This window comes from Macaca nemestrina, chromosome 7 (assembly GCF_043159975.1).
Source record: "Macaca nemestrina isolate mMacNem1 chromosome 7, mMacNem.hap1, whole genome shotgun sequence".
In the NCBI taxonomy this organism is placed as follows: Eukaryota; Metazoa; Chordata; class Mammalia; order Primates; family Cercopithecidae; genus Macaca; species Macaca nemestrina.
In genome coordinates, this window is record NC_092131.1 from 103856705 (window position 1) to 103876643 (window position 19939).

The following is a 19939-nucleotide window of genomic DNA, read 5'->3' on the forward strand; positions in this document are numbered from 1 at the left end:
CAGTTTTCCTTTTGTGATAAAGGAGAAAATTTCTACCTGTGATGCTGTACTTTCCTTGGAGTTTTAGAGCATATTTATCCCAGGGTCTCAATGCATGTCAAGGCAATGTCTCTTAGTTTCACAACATGTATCATAGGGGTAGAGAGAGGCCATTACTCTTGTCATTTGGCAAGGATTTTCTTTTTCATTACATTGTTACCATCACAGAAATATACTCCAAGCACTGGAATGTCCCTTGCTGTGGTCTTCTAACTATTGGGTAGGGTTACCTCATCACGTTTTGGTTCTTTATCACTTAGGAACCCTTGTCTAGTTTCCCCCGTCATTTTGATACTTGAGGGCTGAGGAGGAAAGCATCATTCATCTTCCTCCATAGGATACTCCACTTTCACTTACTTGAGTTCTCCCTCTGGTAAAAACAAATAAGCAAGCAAATTAGCTTTTCTTCTAAAATGTTAACTCATCTCAACACAGTTGACTTCTCTCTTCTTCATCTGTGTGCTCTGTGGAGTCCCAGCTGGGAATCAGGGTAAAGATGAGAAGTGCCTGGTTATATTTCAAACTGACAAGGATAGTCATTCTTTTTCTGGTTACATATGGGCTGCCCTGCCACTCACACATACAAGATATGTCTTAATCCAGAAGGGCTTAGCTGAAGCTTAAAAGAATAATACCCATGCCTTAGACACAAGTCTGCAAGGGCACCTGGTCATGAGTGTGCCTCAGTCTGGGAATCTGCTTAGAGACTTGGTCGTAGACACATCCCCCTTTACAGCAGCATGCTGGGATTTCAGGGGTGAGATGAACCTGAGAAAAAAGATGCCAAGAGATCCCAGAGGCCCATATAAAAAGGCTTATTGTGGCCAGGAGTGGTGGCTCATGCCTGTAATCCCAGCACTTTGGGAGGTTGAGGCAGACGGATCATGAGGTCAGGAGATCAAGACCATCTTGTCCAACATGGTAAAACCCCGTCTCTACTAAAATACAAAAAAAAAAAAAAAAAAAGAAAAAAAAAAGAAAAGAAATTAGTCAGGCATGGTGGCACGTGCCTGTAATCCCAGCTACTTGGGAGGCTGAGGCAGGAGAATCACTTGAACCCCAGAGGCAGAGGTTGCAGTGAGCTGAGATGGCGCCACTGCACTCCAGCCTGGCGTCTCAAACAAAAAGAAAAAAAAAAGAAAAAGCTTATTGTAGATTCATTCTAGCTGGGCATGTCTTGGTCATAGGTCCTTTAAAGCAGCATGCCGGGATATCTCCTCATCCAAACAAAGTTGGTATTTCTAAAGAACCTAAAGACAGATACCTGTTCATTTCCATGTCCAGGGTACACAAGGAGAGCATAAGACAAGCTTTTTTCACCCCTCTTGGCATGTGAGTGTTTTCCAGCCATCACTGAGGTTGTGAAGAGGGTCTGGTTGCGGTGAAGTTAGCTATAAGCTAGAGAGTATTCTGAAACCCACTAGGACTTTCCCAAAGTCAAACACCAATGTGGTTTAACAGTTTTGAAATTGTGGAATGTGGTTTCCCCCCTTTTCTTTGCTATCCCAACTCTTGTGATCCAAAATCATTAAGACTGGCCTTTTGGGGAAAACTAATACAGTCCCCTGTGGAAGATGCCTGTGAATGTATATGGTATCACATGTCTTCATTAGTTCAGGGAGTTTGGTTGTCTGTTCTTAGTCCCAGTCCTCTGGGTTCTTAACTGGAGATTTATCCAGAGATAAGAAATCTGCCCATTAAATAGTAACTAATCTTTGAACTCTCAGTTGCCTTAGCATTTTGCTTTCTGATGATCTGAAGAAATATAGTGTCTCAAAGCAGAGCAAGCCCCTAGAACAGGATGATAAGAGGTGCCTGGAATGGAGTGGGGCTCAGGTCTTCAAGGGAAGGAGTTGTGGGAGCTAAAGGGAAGATGATGGAGGAGGGGAGGGAATCTTTCTGGTTGTGCCATCCAGGACCACTCACTGAGAATGTTATCCTAGTCTCGTGATGGGACTTCTTGGTATGCATCTTATCTTCAAAGTTGGTCAAGTCCCTTTGCTTCCGCAATTCTTTTGGGACAAATGACTCATGAGAAATTCATATGACTACGAGAATTGTGACACCGCCTCCTGTCTGGCGATGATGTGGGTTCTGCTATTTCTGGGCTGGTGCCCACCTCTCTTGAGCCTTAGCTAGTTCCTCTGATTAGTGCTGCCTCCTCTCTTCCTGCCACTTGTGGCTAGCCCTAATGGAAAGTAGATGTCTGAGGCAGCCTCCAGGCAGATGCATCCGGCTGAAGAATCCTGGCACCGGGGCAAATGCAGCCCTCCAAGGAAAGCTTTTAGTTCAGACACCGGTCTCAGAGCCCACATTGTGAACTCTGTCCTGTGAGGCTTTATGGCCAGTAAAGCTCTGGCATATGGGTGCAGGCATGTAGGGTGGGGAAGGAGCAAGGGGGAGTCAGGGTGAAAGGAGGCTTATTGTAGTTTCATCCTAGCTGGGCATGTCAGTTTTTACATGGGCCTCTGGGATGTCTCTGAATCTTTTCTCTTTGGTTCATTTCTAGAAATAGACATTTTATTTCTAGAAATAGAAACTTACTGGAGAGTCGAATTTTCTAGTGTTTTCTCAGGATTTTTTCAGCTGCGACAGAAATCTCTCTACCTTAAGCAAGAAGGCAATGTACTGTCTTTATAATAAAATTTTTGTTTTCCAGGTTTAGGAATTATTTCTAGTGTTGGCTTCATTCTAAGACCTAAGTAATGTCACCATGTAGAGCCTGTTACTTCTCTCCCTTCTTCCTTCTAATCTCTACTCTGACTTCTTTCTGTAATTTCGTCATCATTCTCTGCCTCTCTCTTTGTCGGCCCAAGACCATGAACTTAGAGAAAGAGATGTTAATGGGAAAGATTTCCAAACAATCAAGGCTAATGAATTTTGAAAATTATGATGATAAATGCTGCCGCAGTTGAACAGATTATCTGGGACCTAGATGTTCAGTAATGAAGACTTGTCCTCATCAGGGAGGCCTTGCCATCCGGAGCCCAGCTGACGAGGTGAGAAATTATCAGTGCCATTTTTACAAGAGTGGGACTGGACATTATGCAGATAAAAGCTGCAAGAGAAAGGCACAGGAAGCAAAGTCCATGACTGGTGCTTTTTTCCAATCTGTCTATGGAGAAACATAGATATTTTCTGATGTCATCTTTATGAGCACTCTCTGGGCTGGTGTAGGTTCCCATCTTACTTCATTGAATCTGCTGATTTAGATATTTCTGAATGAACATTCCCCTTCAGCTTTTCTGAGTGTTTTCTGAGTGTTTTATATAAATCAAATTTATAGGATTTCTATCACATTATCCAAAATCTGCCACCCTAACCCATCAATTTACATGCCTTAAAACATTTTTACTAATGAGTCTTTTTTCAATTTAGAATGTATAAGAACTTTAACTTGGTGGTGAATAAGAACATTGGTTTTAGGCCGGGCGCGGTGGCTCAAGCCTGTAATCCCAGCACTTTGGGAGGCCGAGACCGGTGGATCACGAGGTCAGGAGATCGAGACCATCCTGGTGAACACAGTGAAACCCCGTCTCTACTAAAACTACAAAAAACTAGCTGGGCGAGGTGGCGGGCGCCTGTAGTCCCAGCTACTCGGGAGGCTGAGGCAGGAGAATGGTGGGAACCCGGGAGGCGGAGCTTGCAGTGAGCTGAGATCAGGCCACTGCACTCCAGCCTGGGTGACAGAGCGAGACTCCATCTCAAAAAAAAAAAAAAAAAAAAAAAAAAAAGAACATTGGTTTTGGAATCAGAATAATTTGGGTATAAGACTTGGATCTTTCTGTCTCAAGCATTTTTGAATAAGATGCTTAACCTCTTCCTCTCCTTTTCCCTTCTTCTCTCCCTCTCTCCCTCCTCTGCACTTTCCTCCTTCCTTTCTTCCTTTCTCAATACAATGCTGGTGACAATAGCAGTTTTCAGAGCCAATGCGTTTTAGGAGGATTGAGTGAAGCAGTGCATTTTAATTCATTTAGCATATATCCTAGCACAGTATAAACATGCAATAAGTTGTTGTTCTGTATCCCTGTTCACTGGGACAAGAACTTAGCCCAACTTGACTCCCAAACTTGGAATGCTGAAAGCATCTCTTTCTACCTCTGTTATGGTGGAGACCAGAGCTTCAGATAAATTAAGATGAGGGCTCTACCCTTGGGGATTACCTACCCCAGCACTCAACCTGGCTTGACCTTTTGGGGACCCACTAGGTGACCCTGAGAAATATACTTCATCCCAGTTTCATTAGCCTAAAAACAAGAAGTCCACTTGCTCAAATTCCCCTTCTATATTTTTTGGAAACAGGAATGTGTGTAACAGAGGAGGAATGCCTTTGAATAACAACTCTCCAACTGTGATTTCTGGCTTCACATTTAAGACTTTCTTGTAGGTTCATCCTCAGAGCAGTCCTCTCCTGCCTTTTGACCTTGAAGGAGAAGCCAAGAGGCAGGGCTTGTTTATAAAGAGAGATCGAGCAGCCCACAGCTGCAGGCCTCAGATTATGGCCTGGAATGCCAGATGCTGCATGGAGGTACAGCTCTTCCATCTCTTTCATCTGAACCTGCCCTTGGCTTACACCCTTCACAGCCGAGAGGCACCCCGGGACTCAGTTGTAGAGTAGCAGGCTGTGTGGAACGAAGTGGACCCCAGAGCTCTAACCTTCTCACAGGGCCAGGAGAGGCATCCAAAGGTTATCCAGTCTCCACTTGACCAAATCATCCCATTTTGGAACTGGATGATACCTAAAGGTCAACTAGTCGAACTCTTTCCCTCACCCTACCAATTATGCAGATGAGAACACAGGATGCCAGGGGTGAGCCAGGAGGTATGATGCAAACTAAGACAGGGTCCTGGAGCTCCTGAATTCTGACCTATGCTCTCCTTCACTGCCTACAGCAGACACACACACATACACACACACACGCATACACACACACACACCCTCTGTAAAGTCAGGCTGCTGAAGCTGCAGATGTTAGGAAGGGCCTTGAGTTGAGCTTTCTTTCAGTGTTCTTGATGTCCTGATTCAGATGAGAAAATTATGTTTTCAACAATCTCATGCAATTTTTGAGCAGACAGGAATCTTAGCAAAACTCTGGTCCGACTATGTCATTATTCCAAGTATGAACATTGAGACCAAAAGAAAGCATGGGCTGCCAAGGCCACAGGATGGCACACTGGTAGAACTGGGACAAGAACCCAGACGATCTGAGTCTCAATCCAGTGCTCTTTTCATTCCGATTCCTGGCTTCTCTTGGTGCCAGACCTTCCCTCTGGCTGCCTCCATCCTAGGATGCTAGAGATGCCTCTAGGCCTTGCCAGGGCTGTGTGGCTGGGTTAATTGATACCCCTTTCCTGGCATTTCTCAGGGGATGGCCCAAATAGAAACCTGTGGTGCTTAAAAAGAGTGGTGGTACTCTTATGTTGATGAATCACCTTGCAGTTCCCAGAGTGCTTTGACTGATGTTACCACCCAACCTCAGACTTCCTTGAGAATTTAACCCTGTTATTTTTTCCAAGTTGAATCCCCACTTTTAAATGAAGATAAAGGACTTCATCCACTGTTTCATGTCTGTGGTCCTGCAAGTGATCTGTGAGCTCTCTCCTCTCAGGCACCAAGCATCCTTCCTTTAAAATTAAAGGGTCTTTTTTCATGACTCAAAGAAAAATCCCATTTTCCATTGGATGAAGACTGCATTCAACTCCCAAGAAAGCTTTAGGTGTGTGAGAAGGCTAATTGTGTCCACCTTCTCCTCGCCCGTATCAAAGCTCCTCCAGCAGCCAGTCAGTGGATGGATGGGAAATTCAGCTCCAGCTCAGAGAAGCTAGATAAGGTAGCCTGTAGCCTACGAAGGACTTGTGTATTCTTTATGTCATCTCCCATGATGTGCATTCGACTTCCCTTTGCCTGGGGATGTGGCCATCAGTAATAGGTTTCTGCTGTGCTATGTATTGTTTACTGAAGAAATTAAAATATGCAGTGTTCCTGGTTCCGCTTTTTGGGCTTCCTCTCCAGCTACTTCTGGCATTTTCTGTTGGCAGTTAATAAAACAAAAGGGAGGCCCAAAGGGTTGGGTCTCCCTCCAACTAGAATGGTTAGTTTGGAGTGGTTTGGAAGTAGAAGATTTTACCTCTAGGTAAAGCTGCGCCTTTCTGGCTGATCTGTCCAACCTGCATTATGTGCCCCGACAGACAGAATTCAAATGCTTCATGAAGGGCGCAGGGGATTAAGGACATAGAAATTGAGGGAGTGGGGGGAAGAGAAAGTATGGGTGGGTCTCCATTTGCTTATTGTAGCAGCACAAACAAGCAAAGACTTATCTTTCCTCAAGACAGCCTTACGTTGAAAGAGCTACAGTCCAAGACACTTGAAAATTACTCCCTAATCCAGCCTAAATCTGTATCATCCCTTACCACTAATTATGCACACGTACAAGTTCCAAATCAATCCCTTATCTTATTTAAATCCTGGACCCAGAGAATACCTCTTGCAAATATTTATAAGATATTTATACAACACTACTGACACCATTACAACTCTTATTCATCCCAATGACTGGGCTGGCACTTGGTAAGCCCCAATATATGTTAGTAAGTAACAGTTGCAATTAGAGTTGTAACGGTGTTAGTAATATTGTTTGCTAATAAATATTTGCAAGAAGCATGCTCTGGGTCCAGGATTTAAAAAAGATAAGGGATTGGATTGGGAATTTCTATGTGTGTCAGCCTCCTGAGTAGCTGGGACTACAGGTCTGTGCCACCATGCCCAGCTAATTTTTGTATTTTTTTTTAAGTAGAGACAGAGTTTCACTGCGTTGGCCATGCTGGTCTTGAACTCCTGACCTCAGGTGATTCACCCGCCTCAGCCTCCTGAAGTGCTGGGATTACCCGGCCTAGAATCCCTGATTCAAGGATCCAATGCCATTATCTTAAAGCTGGTGGGATATTCAATCAGTAAGAGATATTATTAATGTCACTTAAAGGATAACTCAGTGAGCCCATTCCTAGCTAAGTTTGCCTTTTGTGGAAAAAACAAAAAAGAAGCTTCACGCACAGAATATGCAGTCACTGAGCCTAGTCCACAGTAGAAAATGGCACATTCTAACCAGCCCAGCCTTGTCTTCAAAATTCACTTCAGTTGCTCCTCCTGAGTGTCTAGGCCCCTCTTTTGTAAACAGCCTGAATCCAAGGATCCAGACCGGCAGTCACACAGATCTGGCAGCTCCTTTAAACTGCTTGCAGCACTTAGGTGGAACTGTCTTGAACCTGCAAAACCCACAAAAAGAAAGACTTGGAGTGCAGCAATAGATTAACTTCTATCTTTGGCTCTACCATGCTGACTGGCTGGCATATCATCCCTGAAATGGTTTCTCGTCCATACATTTGGGATTATTGTCTCATTGCAAGGGTAATTGGGCAGAACGTCTAATTCCTTAGAAAAAACGGGAAGTGCTGTGTAACATACATGATCATAATCATTGAGAAATTAGCATCTTTCAAGAAAGATTTAGATTCAAAGTATTATGTATGTGCAGGTGTATTGAAGCCTTGCCATGCCTCTGTTTCACTTACTATCTCATTTAATTTCTGCACATGTTCTGAGTGTGTTATTATTCCCATTTTTATGCACAAGGAAGTCAAGTCTTCCAGAGGTTAAATAAATTCTCCATGATTGCTTAGCTAGTAAATAGCATTGACTGAGTTATACACTATTCCCTTCATTCTTTTAGATCCTCTATTTCCTTATCCTATATACACATTTCTGATATGTTATAATTTTTACATATTTTTGGCCTCTAACTATTTAGCACAGTCAATCTTGTTTGAAAGAAATTATCTTATTTTGGCTCAATAAGTCTGAATCTAAACTAGAACCTAACTCTCAATACCTGAGCTATGCAGGGTCAGATTTTTCAAAATCTAGGATCATTAAAAGGATGTATTCTGCCATTCTTTACTTATCAATATGATATTGTAACCTGCGTTTGGGGGCTGAGTGGATCCCTTTGAATCCGGTGTGATCCATGGATCTGAACTTAGTTGAGCCCTCCAGCTTTGTTGAGTGACTTGAGCTCTTTTAACATTATCTTAAAGTTTGTTTCCACTAGAAGATATTAGTGCAGCCAGGAGGCCCCAGTCTAGCCATTCACAAAAGGAAATAAGGGTCAAATTATTTTTCATCTCATATCTTTGGAGTTGAAATGTCTGCTCTCTAAAAAAATACATTGCTTGGGGACAGTAAAGGACAATGAAGTCTCAGAAAGAGTGCTAGAATTTAGGCAGGATGAAGAAAGAGGGAAACAAAATAAGTTATAAAAGGCATGTGTTCCTGGGGCTTCCCTCAGAACTTTGCTCCTGGCAGATGCAGCTCTAGGTAAGAGAACTGGGGAGAATCACAATGGGCCTATTGATCCTCTAGGCTCACACTGCTAAACAGCTTGGCTCTCAACTCCTTGTATTTTTGGAAGACTCCAAGGGTTTTTCCTAATCCTGGGGCTAGAGGCTCAGACTGAGACAGCCATTCCACTGAGATTCTGCTAAATGGATGCTGTTTGTGTAAACTGTCAGAAAGCCCTGCTCTGAGGAAGCAATACTATAATGATGTCTTTGTGAGTTTTCTCTGCATTTTGCCTCCAAAGAATCTCAAGCACCTACTAGACCCGGGGCTGAGATATCCAGTTTGTCTGTAAGAAGCTAGATAATAGTCTGTCCTACTTTACTGGGAAGAGGAGAGGCAAAAAGAAGGCCAACAATTCTGACTTGATAAGTCAGAAGTCTGATGTCACTGTAGAAAAGTCATAATCTCTTGTATAAAGCTTGCATCTGTGGAGTTTCCACAACTGGGGTGAGGCCACAGAAGGACATGTATTTGTGAGTGTGCACTCATGTATTGTAGATCAGAAATCAAAAGGATATCCAAACTAATATATCCCTAAGGCATGCACCCACACAAACTGGGGAGAACACAGAGTTCTACCAGGTGACTCAAAGTCTATATATATCAGGGTAGAAAGAAGGAAAACTATAGAACTGTTGACGAATAGAGTCAAACTCTGTAAAATGTATGATTTTTTCCTTTTTATTTGGAGACGGAGTCTCACTCTGTCACCAGGCTGGAGTGCAATGGTGCGATCTCAGCTCACTGCAACCTCTGCCTCTCAGGTTCAACCAATTCTCCTGCCTCAGCCTCCTGAGTAGTTGGGACTACAGGTGTGCACCACCATGCCCAGCTAATTTTTGTATTTTTAGTAGAGACGGGGTTTCACCACGTTGAGCGGGATGATCTCAATGTCTTGACCTTGTGATCCGCCTGCCTTGCTCTCCCAAAGTGCTGGGATTACAGGCATGAGCCACTGCACCTGGCCTGTAAAATATTTTGAGATTTATTCTGAGTCAAATATGAGTGACCAAGGCCTTGGCCAGTGACTCAGCCCTCAGGAGGTCCTGAGAACATGTGCCCAACGTGGTCAGGGTATAGCTTGGTTTTATATATTTTTAGGGAGGCATGAGATATCAATCAAATACACTTTGGAAATATATTTGTTTGGTTCAGAAAGGTGGGACAAGTCAAAGTGGGGAGAAGGGGGTGGGTTCCAGACTACAGGTAAATTTAAACATTTTCTGGTTGACAATTGGTTGAATTTATCTGAAGATCTGGATCAATGGAAAGGAATGTTCAGGTTAAGATAAAAGATTGTGGAGACCAAGTTGTATTGTGCAGAGGAATCTCCCAGAAAGCAGACTTCAGAGAGAGAACAGGTTGTAAAATGTTTCTTATCAGACCTAACGGGGTGCCTGGCTCTTAGTTGATTATCTCCCAGATCTGGAAAGAAAGGAAGGAAAACAAAGGGGGAAGGAGATTCTCCATGTAATGTGGATTTTTCCCACAAGAGACTTTGCAGGGCAATTTCAAGGTATGGCAAGGAAACATATTTTGGGGTAAAACATTTTGAGTTTTTCCCTTGTTATGCCAAAGTCATATTGGAAAATAAGTCATGATATACAGGGTTAAATAAAACCCATCTGATAAGAATTTATGGTTTGTAGGGCATACTCCCCAGAATCCTTAGATAGGAATTTGGGCAAGATAAAAAATTCAGAGCTTCGTCCTCAGAACCAAAATGTAAACCACATGAGACTCAATTTGTCTATTTCTGATTTGTTTGCCTTTGTGTATGTATGCTATAGTCCAGTAATACATTTACATTAAAAACAATAACAAGGCTCTGTGGGACTTCAGTTCTGTTTCATTTACTATTCTTAGTGACTTGGACAAGTCATTGCTTTTCTGGCCAAGATTTCTATGTCTGCAAGTAGGCTGGGTAACTTCCAGCCCTGTGTGTTTATTAGCTACAGCTTTAGTGTTGAATCTCTCCTTTCAAGCCCTGGATTCTGAGAAACTTGGATTTGAGGAGCTGGACAAGGTACAGTTACAGGGTAGGGCTGCCCCCGACTCCCCTGAAGATACACCAGGAATCCAGATGACATCTGGAGAGAAAGTAGGCTGAACCACCAAAGAGATAGGCCTAATAAATGATCAGGTGGCTGAGAAGAGAGCCAAAGAACTGGTTCACAATACAGCGATCAGTATCCACAACTCAGAATAGTCTCATAGTTAGACAGTGAGGAGAGAGTAGAGCAGGGGGAGGAGGAGAAAAGGAACTAAGGGATGGTTTCTGAAGGGCAGGCTCCTATTTCTAAGGCTCTGGTAGCCTCTCGCATATGTGGAGAAGGAACTATTAAGAGAGACCAACAGTTGGAGAAGCGGAGCATTGAGAAGGGTTCATCCCAGAAAGGAGGGCTATATCATTCTGATTAACTAGTTTAGAACAAAATCATTCTCTTCGCTGCTTGGAGACAGGACACATTAGAGGAAGACTTTGGGCCTTTCCTCCGCCATATAGGCCATTTATTTCTGGAAATATCCAAGGGAAGTTTCACCAACCCCGTACGATCAGGGAATGATCAGGGCAGGACCGACAGGCCCAGGTCTGTATCTATGACTGTACACACGATGCACATGCATTGTCAAGCACACATGTCCATCTAAACCACCTCCCCACAGTGTATGGATGTGTGTATGTATATTACATGTAGCTAACCCATTATATGCAGCCATGCATGTGAAATTCCCAAACTCTCTGGAACAAGAGTGCTGATGATTTTAAAAACTGTTATGGTGGCTGCTGGGACTGCTAGTGGGGTCATGTTCAGGGTGACTGCCAGCCGTAGCTGATGCCATCCTCAGACAGCCAAGCAAGGTGGAACAGGCCAAGACCACTGGGGCATATGGGAAACCAGATTTCCCAGGGAATGACGAAGGCATAGATTTAGCTTTTCATGTTTTCTTAATGCACATAACCACTTTTCTATGTGAACGGACATGCAATCAAGAAAGATTAAATTTTAATAAATAAAAAACAATGGCACTTACCATAAATGACACCCTTTATGACAATCTCTTGATAGACCATTTATCATTAACATATGTTGCCAAGGTTTTACCACTCTTCAGAGTTGTCTCCTCCAAAGTAGATGAGTTTCTTTCTCATGTACTTCAAACATTTCTGACTCAGCCCATGCAGATTAGGGAATACAGAGGAAGCTTGAATCCCTCCATTGGTTCCAGAAATATTATGCCCTGTGAATCCACACTTGCTCATTTTTGCTGGGTCTTGGTTTCTTTATCTGGAATATGGGTTACTTCGTGTCCTGTATACCTTATCAGAGTTGTGTGAGTGTTTTGAATCTCTTGGTGAGAAGCAGGCTTCTCTGTGTTTTTTGGAATCCACCAGCTGGCTCCTTCTGTAATTAGACACGGAAGTCTGAGAACCTTGTAGAACTTAGCTGAGTTTCTATTTAACCCAAAGCGGTGGGTTCCCTCTAACTGAAGAAAAGTTGCATTCACTCAATGGAAATGAGCAAGACAATTCTCTTTTCAGGAAAGGCTGGCTTGGAAGACAAGGGACAGTTGTGTTTGGGTGAGTTGGGAGGTAGGAGATTCCCCAGAGTGGAACACTGCCATGCAGGGCATTCTGCCCCAAGTAGTACCTGGAGCCTGAGAATTTGAAGCCACTAGACTTTGAACACCTTCTGTACCACTTATTCCTGGCCTTGAGGAGTGGGACAAAGTGTGAGCCCTAAGGACATGAATGAAAGAGATGGGGCTTGGGAGTTTCTGCGAGGCATCCCAGGGCTGGAGGTGAAACTGCTGCTCTTGCTCCCCTCCTGTCCCATTTTCTCAGTATATAGAGCTGATGGCCTGAGGAGGGGTAGGATACAGTCTTGGGGAAAGGCAAGAGGAGGACTTTGAACTTTGCATCACTGGATGCTCAGTCTCTGTACCTGTGGTCTTGAAATGTTTATGCTCCTATAAGAATGTTGAAAAAAATTATGTCCCTTGCACATCTTAAGTTGCCATCAAAAATCTTCAAAGTAGTTTTAAATAGTTGCATTCAATGTCATTTCCAGAATATTGTCAATATTGACATTAAAAATACATCATTCCTTTAACACATCTGATGAACTTTAAGTACCAGAGCAATTTGGTACATCATCTATTAAACACATGAACAAGTTCTTAAACAGTCAATTTTAAATGGCTCCTGTTCCTTGAATTTATATTTTCATTGCAGTTACCCCACTGAATTTTATCTTTATATATTTTTATGCATAAAATCCTTTTATTGGCCACTCTAGTATAATTTACTGTGACAAAAATATGTATGAAGATTTGAGTTTAGTTTTTAATGGCCAATGATCGTACCTTTCTAGATGTTAAGTGTTTTTGGTTTGAGTTATCATTATGATTATTAGTAATACACAGAAATTGGAAACTGATTAAGTTACAATTATTAGTGATGCACAAAAAAGACAGTCGACAAAATAATATACATATCAATTTTTGATGAATATAAAAGATAAGTAAAATATCAATGGAAATGCATCTCATATTTTTAATTAGTTCATGTATTCATTAATGGATGTTGTTTTAAACTAAGAAAGAAAATTGATGGAAAAGAAAGAAATTTTGTTATTGAAATGTGACTCAATTCTTTAAACTATTATTTAGTTATATTCCTAAAATCACATATTGGTCTCTTATCAAAAATTATTTTTAATCTTCTCCCAGCTGATAATTCTTTTAGGTTTGTCCCTCTCCAGTTGTTTGAAAATAATCGAAAACTACCCAACTTACAAATGGATTTTTCCCCAGTCATTAGAGATTCATTTTCAACACCTGTACCAGTATTTTATACAGTTCCTTCCATTGTACTCTGTAGCGTTTCACTCCTGAGATTTAGAGTGGGTGAGAAGTTTGTTCTTCCTTTTGGAGAGTGGTGTGTGTGTGTGTGTGTGTGTGTGTGTGTGTGTGTGTGTGTTGGGGGTGGGGGCAACTGGATAAGGGGCTCTGCATTTAATTTTAGAAAAAAATCCATGTGAGAGCTGTGCATCTGCAAAATCCCTTAAAACTATCCTTGCCTGAGTACATGCTGGAAAGACTTCATGTTCTGCATATTCTGGTTTGAAACCACTTGTGTGGACACTGTACTGTATCTCTGCCTATTACATGGCATGGAAATTCTAGACCTCATCCCATGGGACAGTGGCTCTTGCCCTTCAGGGTGTGTATGGATAACGTGAGGTCTAGTAAAAAGTGCGCTTCCTCATGGACAATAACAAAAGACCGGAAACAATCAAAGGGCCTATTAATAGGAGGTTGATGGGAGAAACTGTGGCATCTTGGAATAGTACAGTGGAATCCTCTACAGCTGTAAAAAGAATGAGTGAACTTCAGTGAAAAAAGTCAAGTATAGAACAGATATGGTATGTTACATTTTATCTAAGAGAGTGAAGAAGTGAATGTAAATCCATATTTGCTTATGTAAAAAATTTTATCTAAGAGAGTGAAGAAGTGAATGTAAATCCATATTTGCTTATGTAAGAAACGATAGAAAGATAAACTAAAACCAAACTAAAATGATTATCTGTAGGAGGAAGAGAACAGGATGAGGAAAATCAGCAGAGGTGGGACAAAATTTTGCTTGAATGTACCTTGTTTTGTGGTTTTGACTTTGAAACAATGTCTCAGTTTTTACATCATTATAAAGCACCATTAAATCAAATGGAAAATAAAAAACAAAGCAAGTCCTAAAAATTAAAGGCAAAAATGAAACAAATAAGCCTAATTGTATATTACAGTGGTGGCTTCACCACACAGAAAGGAGTTACTACAAATGACTTTAAAACATGGCTATGTTTTCTATGTGCCCCTAGTAGGTAGATTCTAAGGACAGAAAGAGCTGCAAAGATTGTAGGTTGAAGGTTGTTTTCAGTAATCATATTATTAGTAATAATATTGAACTGTTATTTTGAAACTCTCTCTGATATACTGTATGTTATTTATACAAATTAGGATAAAGCAGGTAATATTATGAGTGTTAATAGGGATCAATATTTTATGCATGAGAAGAAACACAAATATAAAAGTAAAGAAGTAAAAGCTCTGTAATTCTAAATTTGATTTGAAAAAAACCAATATGAAGTCATGATGTTTTTTTCTCTTAAGAATTTTTTTCCTAGCTATTTTTACAACAAAGACCTAAAATAATAACCACCCCAGTAGAGATGAGCACTCCAATGATCCATGTTGTGGTCTTTAAATTCCATTGCCCTCCAAAACCATCCAGGAATCCCTGGAGATATGACTGATTCAAAGGCTGGAGTAGAAAATGTAAAAGATGAGCCTAGAGTATTATTTTATGTCAGAAAGCAGGGATGCTATGAAGACTGTTTATTGGCGTTATGTGAGAAGACACAGGCATAGGCTTTCACTTCCCAAAGATGAAACACCAAGCTTCAGAAATAATAACTGCTAACTACGATAGAATGAAACACTTCAAGTGTGTGTGTGTGTGTGTGTGTGTGTGTGCACATTTAAAGAACAAGCATTGGTAATGCTTTTCAAAACCAAAACAAACCAAAACAATCCTCTCATTGGTCACCTCTGGAGGATACTATGGGATGAATTCGTTATTCTAATAACTAGTAATAAAGAAAACGAATTTATCTTACCTGTCCTGTATAAACTGTTTCCAGTGTAGCCAAATAGCTGATGAAAGGAACTTTTTATTTTTAAAAGATTTCCAGCTAATATATGCAGAAGGAATACCATGATTATAATGTCACCGTTTTGCAGCCACTAATGAAATAATGGACCTGGGCAATGATCATCAGTGGCTGCTAAAATTGCTAGGTGAAAGGGAACTTTATAATAATCAGATTGAATCCAGTGATCAGTCTTAACAGCACAAAGAAGTTTGTCTCGTGTTGTGTTACAGAAAGAAGCAAACAGCACCATTTATGAACCCAGAACTAATCTGGGCTCTGGATACCTAGTCAGGTATCATCAAGTGTTCCTGATTATAGGAAATGCAGTAAGTAGAGGAACAGGTGAAATGACCCATGGGGATACAGTGAAATAAACAGACTGTGAGAATTTTGTGGGACAAGTGACCTGGGATCTTCAACAATCAATCAATCAATCAATCAATGGAAAGTTGGGGCAGAAGGTAGGGGAATCCTATAGATTAAGAGACCCTAGGAGACATTACTAGATGTGATGTGTGGATCTTTTCTGGATCCAACTTTCAGAAATCACTTGAAAACATTTGGGAAATTTTGACACTGAATGGTATTTGGTGTTAAGGTGTTATTAGTATTTTGATAATGCTACAACAAAACCATATGTTTCTGGTTCTTCTACCCTTTGAATCTAAGTCAGAGGCCACCCAACTCTGTAAAAGATCACATAGTAAATATTTTAGGCTTTGCAGGTGGCCCCTGTTGCGACTTTAAGGTGATGTCTTCTGTAACTATTCAACTCAGCCCATGTATTATGGAAGCAATCACAGACAATATGGAAACTAATGAGTCAGGCATGGTGCCATGTGCCTGTAATCAGAAACTCAGGAGGCAGAGGGAGGAGAATTGCTTGAAGCCGGGAGGTGGAGGTTGCAGTGAGCTGAGATCCTGCCACTGCACTCCAGCCTGGGCGACAAGAGTGAGACTCTGTCTCAAAAAAAAAAAAAAAAAAAAAAAAGGGGGAACTAATGAACTAATGAGCATGGTTTTATGCCAGTAAAACTCTGTTTCCAATAACAAGTGACAAGCTATAATTTGTTGACCTCTGGTCTAATTCATTGGGTTTGCGGTAAAGCCTAGGAATGTATATTTTTAACAAGCATGCCAGGTGCTTATGATCAGGCAAACAGCCCTGGGAAGTGATTATAGTTATCCCTTCCATTTTCACACCAGAAAACAGGCTTGAGTAGGAAAAATGACTTGCCCAGGGATCTGCAGCTAGAAGGTAGCAGGGCTGTGTTTATAGGGGAAAATCCTGGCTGCCATGTCCCCTCTCTGCCACATTCACCCCACTGGAGGATGCTAAGGAGAAACAAGGAGAGAAGGCTGAGAAGAGCGCAGGAGGAGAGAGAAGAAAGTTTTTCTGTGCATTGTATCCCTAACTCAGCAGTCTTCTTTAGGATGAGGCAGAGGCAAAGGGAGTGAGACAGAGCCTGAACACGTGCAGAAAGCCTAGAAGATAAAAGGAAGATATTCTGGAGCATAATGTCAACTTCCTCACCAGGTCTGAAATCCAGAGTTGCCAGACTTTGCAAATAAAAATACAGGACACCTTGTTAAATTTGAATTTTAGAGAAAAAAAAAAACCCATATTTTTAGTACAAGTATGTTCCATGCAATATCTGGGACATAATTATAATTTTTTAAAATGTTTAACTGAAAGTCAAATTTAACTGGGCATCCTGTATTTAATCTGGCAGCCCTGCTAAGGTGTGAAGCAAATTAGTAAAAGCATTTAACAAAATATTGGTGGGAAAGGGGTCAAGGGCACCCCCTGCCGAGGGACTATGGGAATCACCAGGAAGCTGCTTACAGGGAAGGTTCAGAGTTCAGAGACTGAACTTCCTTGGCCTGGCCAGATTTTGGAATAGGCACTTGACCCTCTCCTGTAAGTTCTTGGTTTGTAGTTGACCTTGACATGGATATCCTAAAGCCTGAGTTGATCAGGCACCTCTGGTCTCTCTACACAAAATCCAGAATCATTCAGAACCCATCTGGTCTCCGGGTATAAAAGAAATTTTATGGAGATAGTGACATTCTCGTTCTGCTCCAGCTTGATCTCTAGTATACCGGGAGTGATCATTTTTCTGAGAAACAGTCTTAATAATGCAACCAGGATTGCATTCTTTAATTAGTGCTCATTCCCCATGAGCACTTTCAGCCTCCAAGATTTTTCAAACTCCCATCCTCTTTGTGAGCGTGTGTGATAGGGCAGGGAAAGGCAATGATTGGTGGAAGGTACCAAGGTAGCCATGGGCGCTTCCCCAGTGCAATCCAAAGATCTGTTTCCCTCCAAGTACTTATTTTTATTTCTAGAATCATTCCTTGGAATATTTCCTGTGCATTATTACTTACATCTCTTTTTTCAGGGTTCAGTCTTAAAATACTTAATTATCTCATTGAGAGCTTGGGTCAGTAGCTAATATTTCTTATGCAGTGCTTGGGCAAGGTACCTTATTTTCATCTGTGATACGGGGGTGATAGAAGCTTCTATCACACAGGAATGGAGAGAGCTTAAATAAGGGATGTATGTAACATGCAGTGGCCAGCACTCATTATTAATTAATTAGCACTACTCTTATTGCTCATATTACTGTTTCTGGTTAGTTTATGTCTGGCTAAGTTTTACCATGGGATATATTTATCAATAATTTTCTACCAGGGAAGGCGTTGACCACTACCTTTCCCAAACAGGGTCTCTCCAAAGAATGATATTGGTCAGCTTGGAGGAAAATCAGCCTGGATTTTTATGGGAAATAAGGAAATTTGAGGAAATTAGGTTTGTTATGCTGCACAGTAGCATGTAAAGACACACACAATGAACAGTTACTGTACTTTGTGTATACACTTTTGCACTTAACGATGCTCAATGGATTTTTACATACATAATCTCATTTTAGGCAGATTGTTGCTTCACTCTTATTTTGAAGATAAGGAAACTGAAGTGCAAAGGGTGTTAAGTGCTTGTCAAAAGTGACATTTAGAACCCAGCGCTTCTGACTTCCAATGTCATGCTCTTTGTTGTATCACAGGCTTCTTGAAATATTTTATTACTAGTCCACTCCTGGAAGAATGGTGTATAAACTTCATCCACATTGGCTGTGCTGCTTGGTGAGAATTTTGAAGATTCTTCTCAGGGGAGCCTCTGTGACCAATTAATATCCTTCTGACATTTTTTTTTTGCTCGAATACTTAAGTGCATCACAGTTTACACCCAGGACACTTGAATTTCTGTCTGTAAAACTGGAGCTTTCAATCTGGAATACCTCTTCTGGATTGTGTTTAAAATTATGAAATGAGACACACACCAGCATCAATTTGTAAGACTCCATTATTGAAAATTTTTCACCAAGAGAAATGTTCCTATATTCCTGACTTCTATTTTTTTAAATCAACAAACCAAGTGCAATAAACCAGTCTACAATATTCTATCACAAACATAATTTTTCTTTTAAAAATATTAATTTTTTAATATAGTAAATAGAACTTAAATATAAGGAAACCTGGTTTCCTTATATTCACACTATTTTTTTACTGTTTTTAAATTTTCAAATGTGATACATGATTATCACAAAATTTCAAACAGCATAGGAATATATATATATATATATATGTGTGTGTGTGTTTATGTGTGTGTGTGTGTGTGTGTGTGTATATATAGATATAGCAAAAAATGGGTTTTTCTCTTTGGTCACTACTCATACACTATAGAGGAAGCCACTGGTTTGTTGGTTTTCTGGACATTTTTCTATGCATTTTCAAGGTTACATGGTATCACTATATATTTGCATCTGTATCCACATATACATTTTTACATGAATAAGAATACTAAAATATATTTTTCAATGCCTTGTGTTGTCACTTAATATATCTTAGATATATTTACATATCAGTACACATAGCTCTACTATATTCTTTTTAACTGATGTGTATAACTTGAACAGTGAACACATTTTTGCCTTTAGAATGAATGAAATAAACACCTTAAACTAAACATTTTTGCTTACATGAGTGAATATCTTTCTAAGACTCCTAGAGGTGAAATTCCTGGGTTCAAAGTCACTTGCACCTTTAATGTCGACAGATTCTACCAAGCTGACCTCAGAAAAAGCAGAAACATTTCTCACCAGTGGCGTTTGAGAATAACTCTTTCCTCACCCCTCTCAAATACAAGATAGCATCAATTTTTTTCAATCTTTCCCAAATGACATTCAGAAATGTATGTTTCTGTTGTTTTAATTGACATCTTTTCACATGTTTGTGGCCATTTCTAGTCCTTTTGTGGATCATCTGTTCTTATCCTGTATTCATTTTTCTGTTGGGTTGCTTTTCCTAACTAATTTGAAGGAGCACTTTGTATTATATGGATTTTAATTCTTTGTCTGTTACATATATTGTACTTTTTTGGTCATTTGTCTTTTAGCTATGCTTATGTTGTCTTTTGCCATGCAAAAGCATTTAATTTTTGTAAGTTGTATCTCTAAATCTTATTCTTGATGGCTTCTTGAACATGTGTCTTATTTAGGAAGGCCTTCCTTTTCTGAGGGTATAGAATACTTTTCTAAGTTTTCTTCTAATATTATTATTGTTTTGTTTTTTATGTTTAGCTCTTTAATCCATCTGGAAATGATTTTTGTATATGGTGTGAGGTAGGTATCTAAGTGTATTTTTTTTAATGAATAGTTCATTGTCCCAATACTTTAATTACTAACCCATTGTTTCATATATTAAATTCGAATATTTATACATGGGTCTGCCT

General features: G+C 40.5%; 1 protein-coding gene across 8 annotated transcripts in view; it reads left to right on the forward strand.

The window, feature by feature from the left end:
* Positions 1–19939, forward strand: part of LOC105488353 (neurotrophic receptor tyrosine kinase 3) — a 495170-nt gene that overhangs the window by 355622 nt on the left and 119609 nt on the right. For 4 of the 8 annotated variants that reach the window (XM_071100722.1, XM_071100725.1, XM_071100723.1 and 1 more), the window contains one exon: positions 19788–19829. The exons of the other annotated variants lie outside the window; for them this stretch is intronic. In XM_071100722.1, coding sequence (XP_070956823.1) covers positions 19788–19829 — 42 coding nt within the window. The remainder of the gene's footprint in view (positions 1–19787; positions 19830–19939) is intronic. 8 annotated transcript variants of the gene reach the window in all.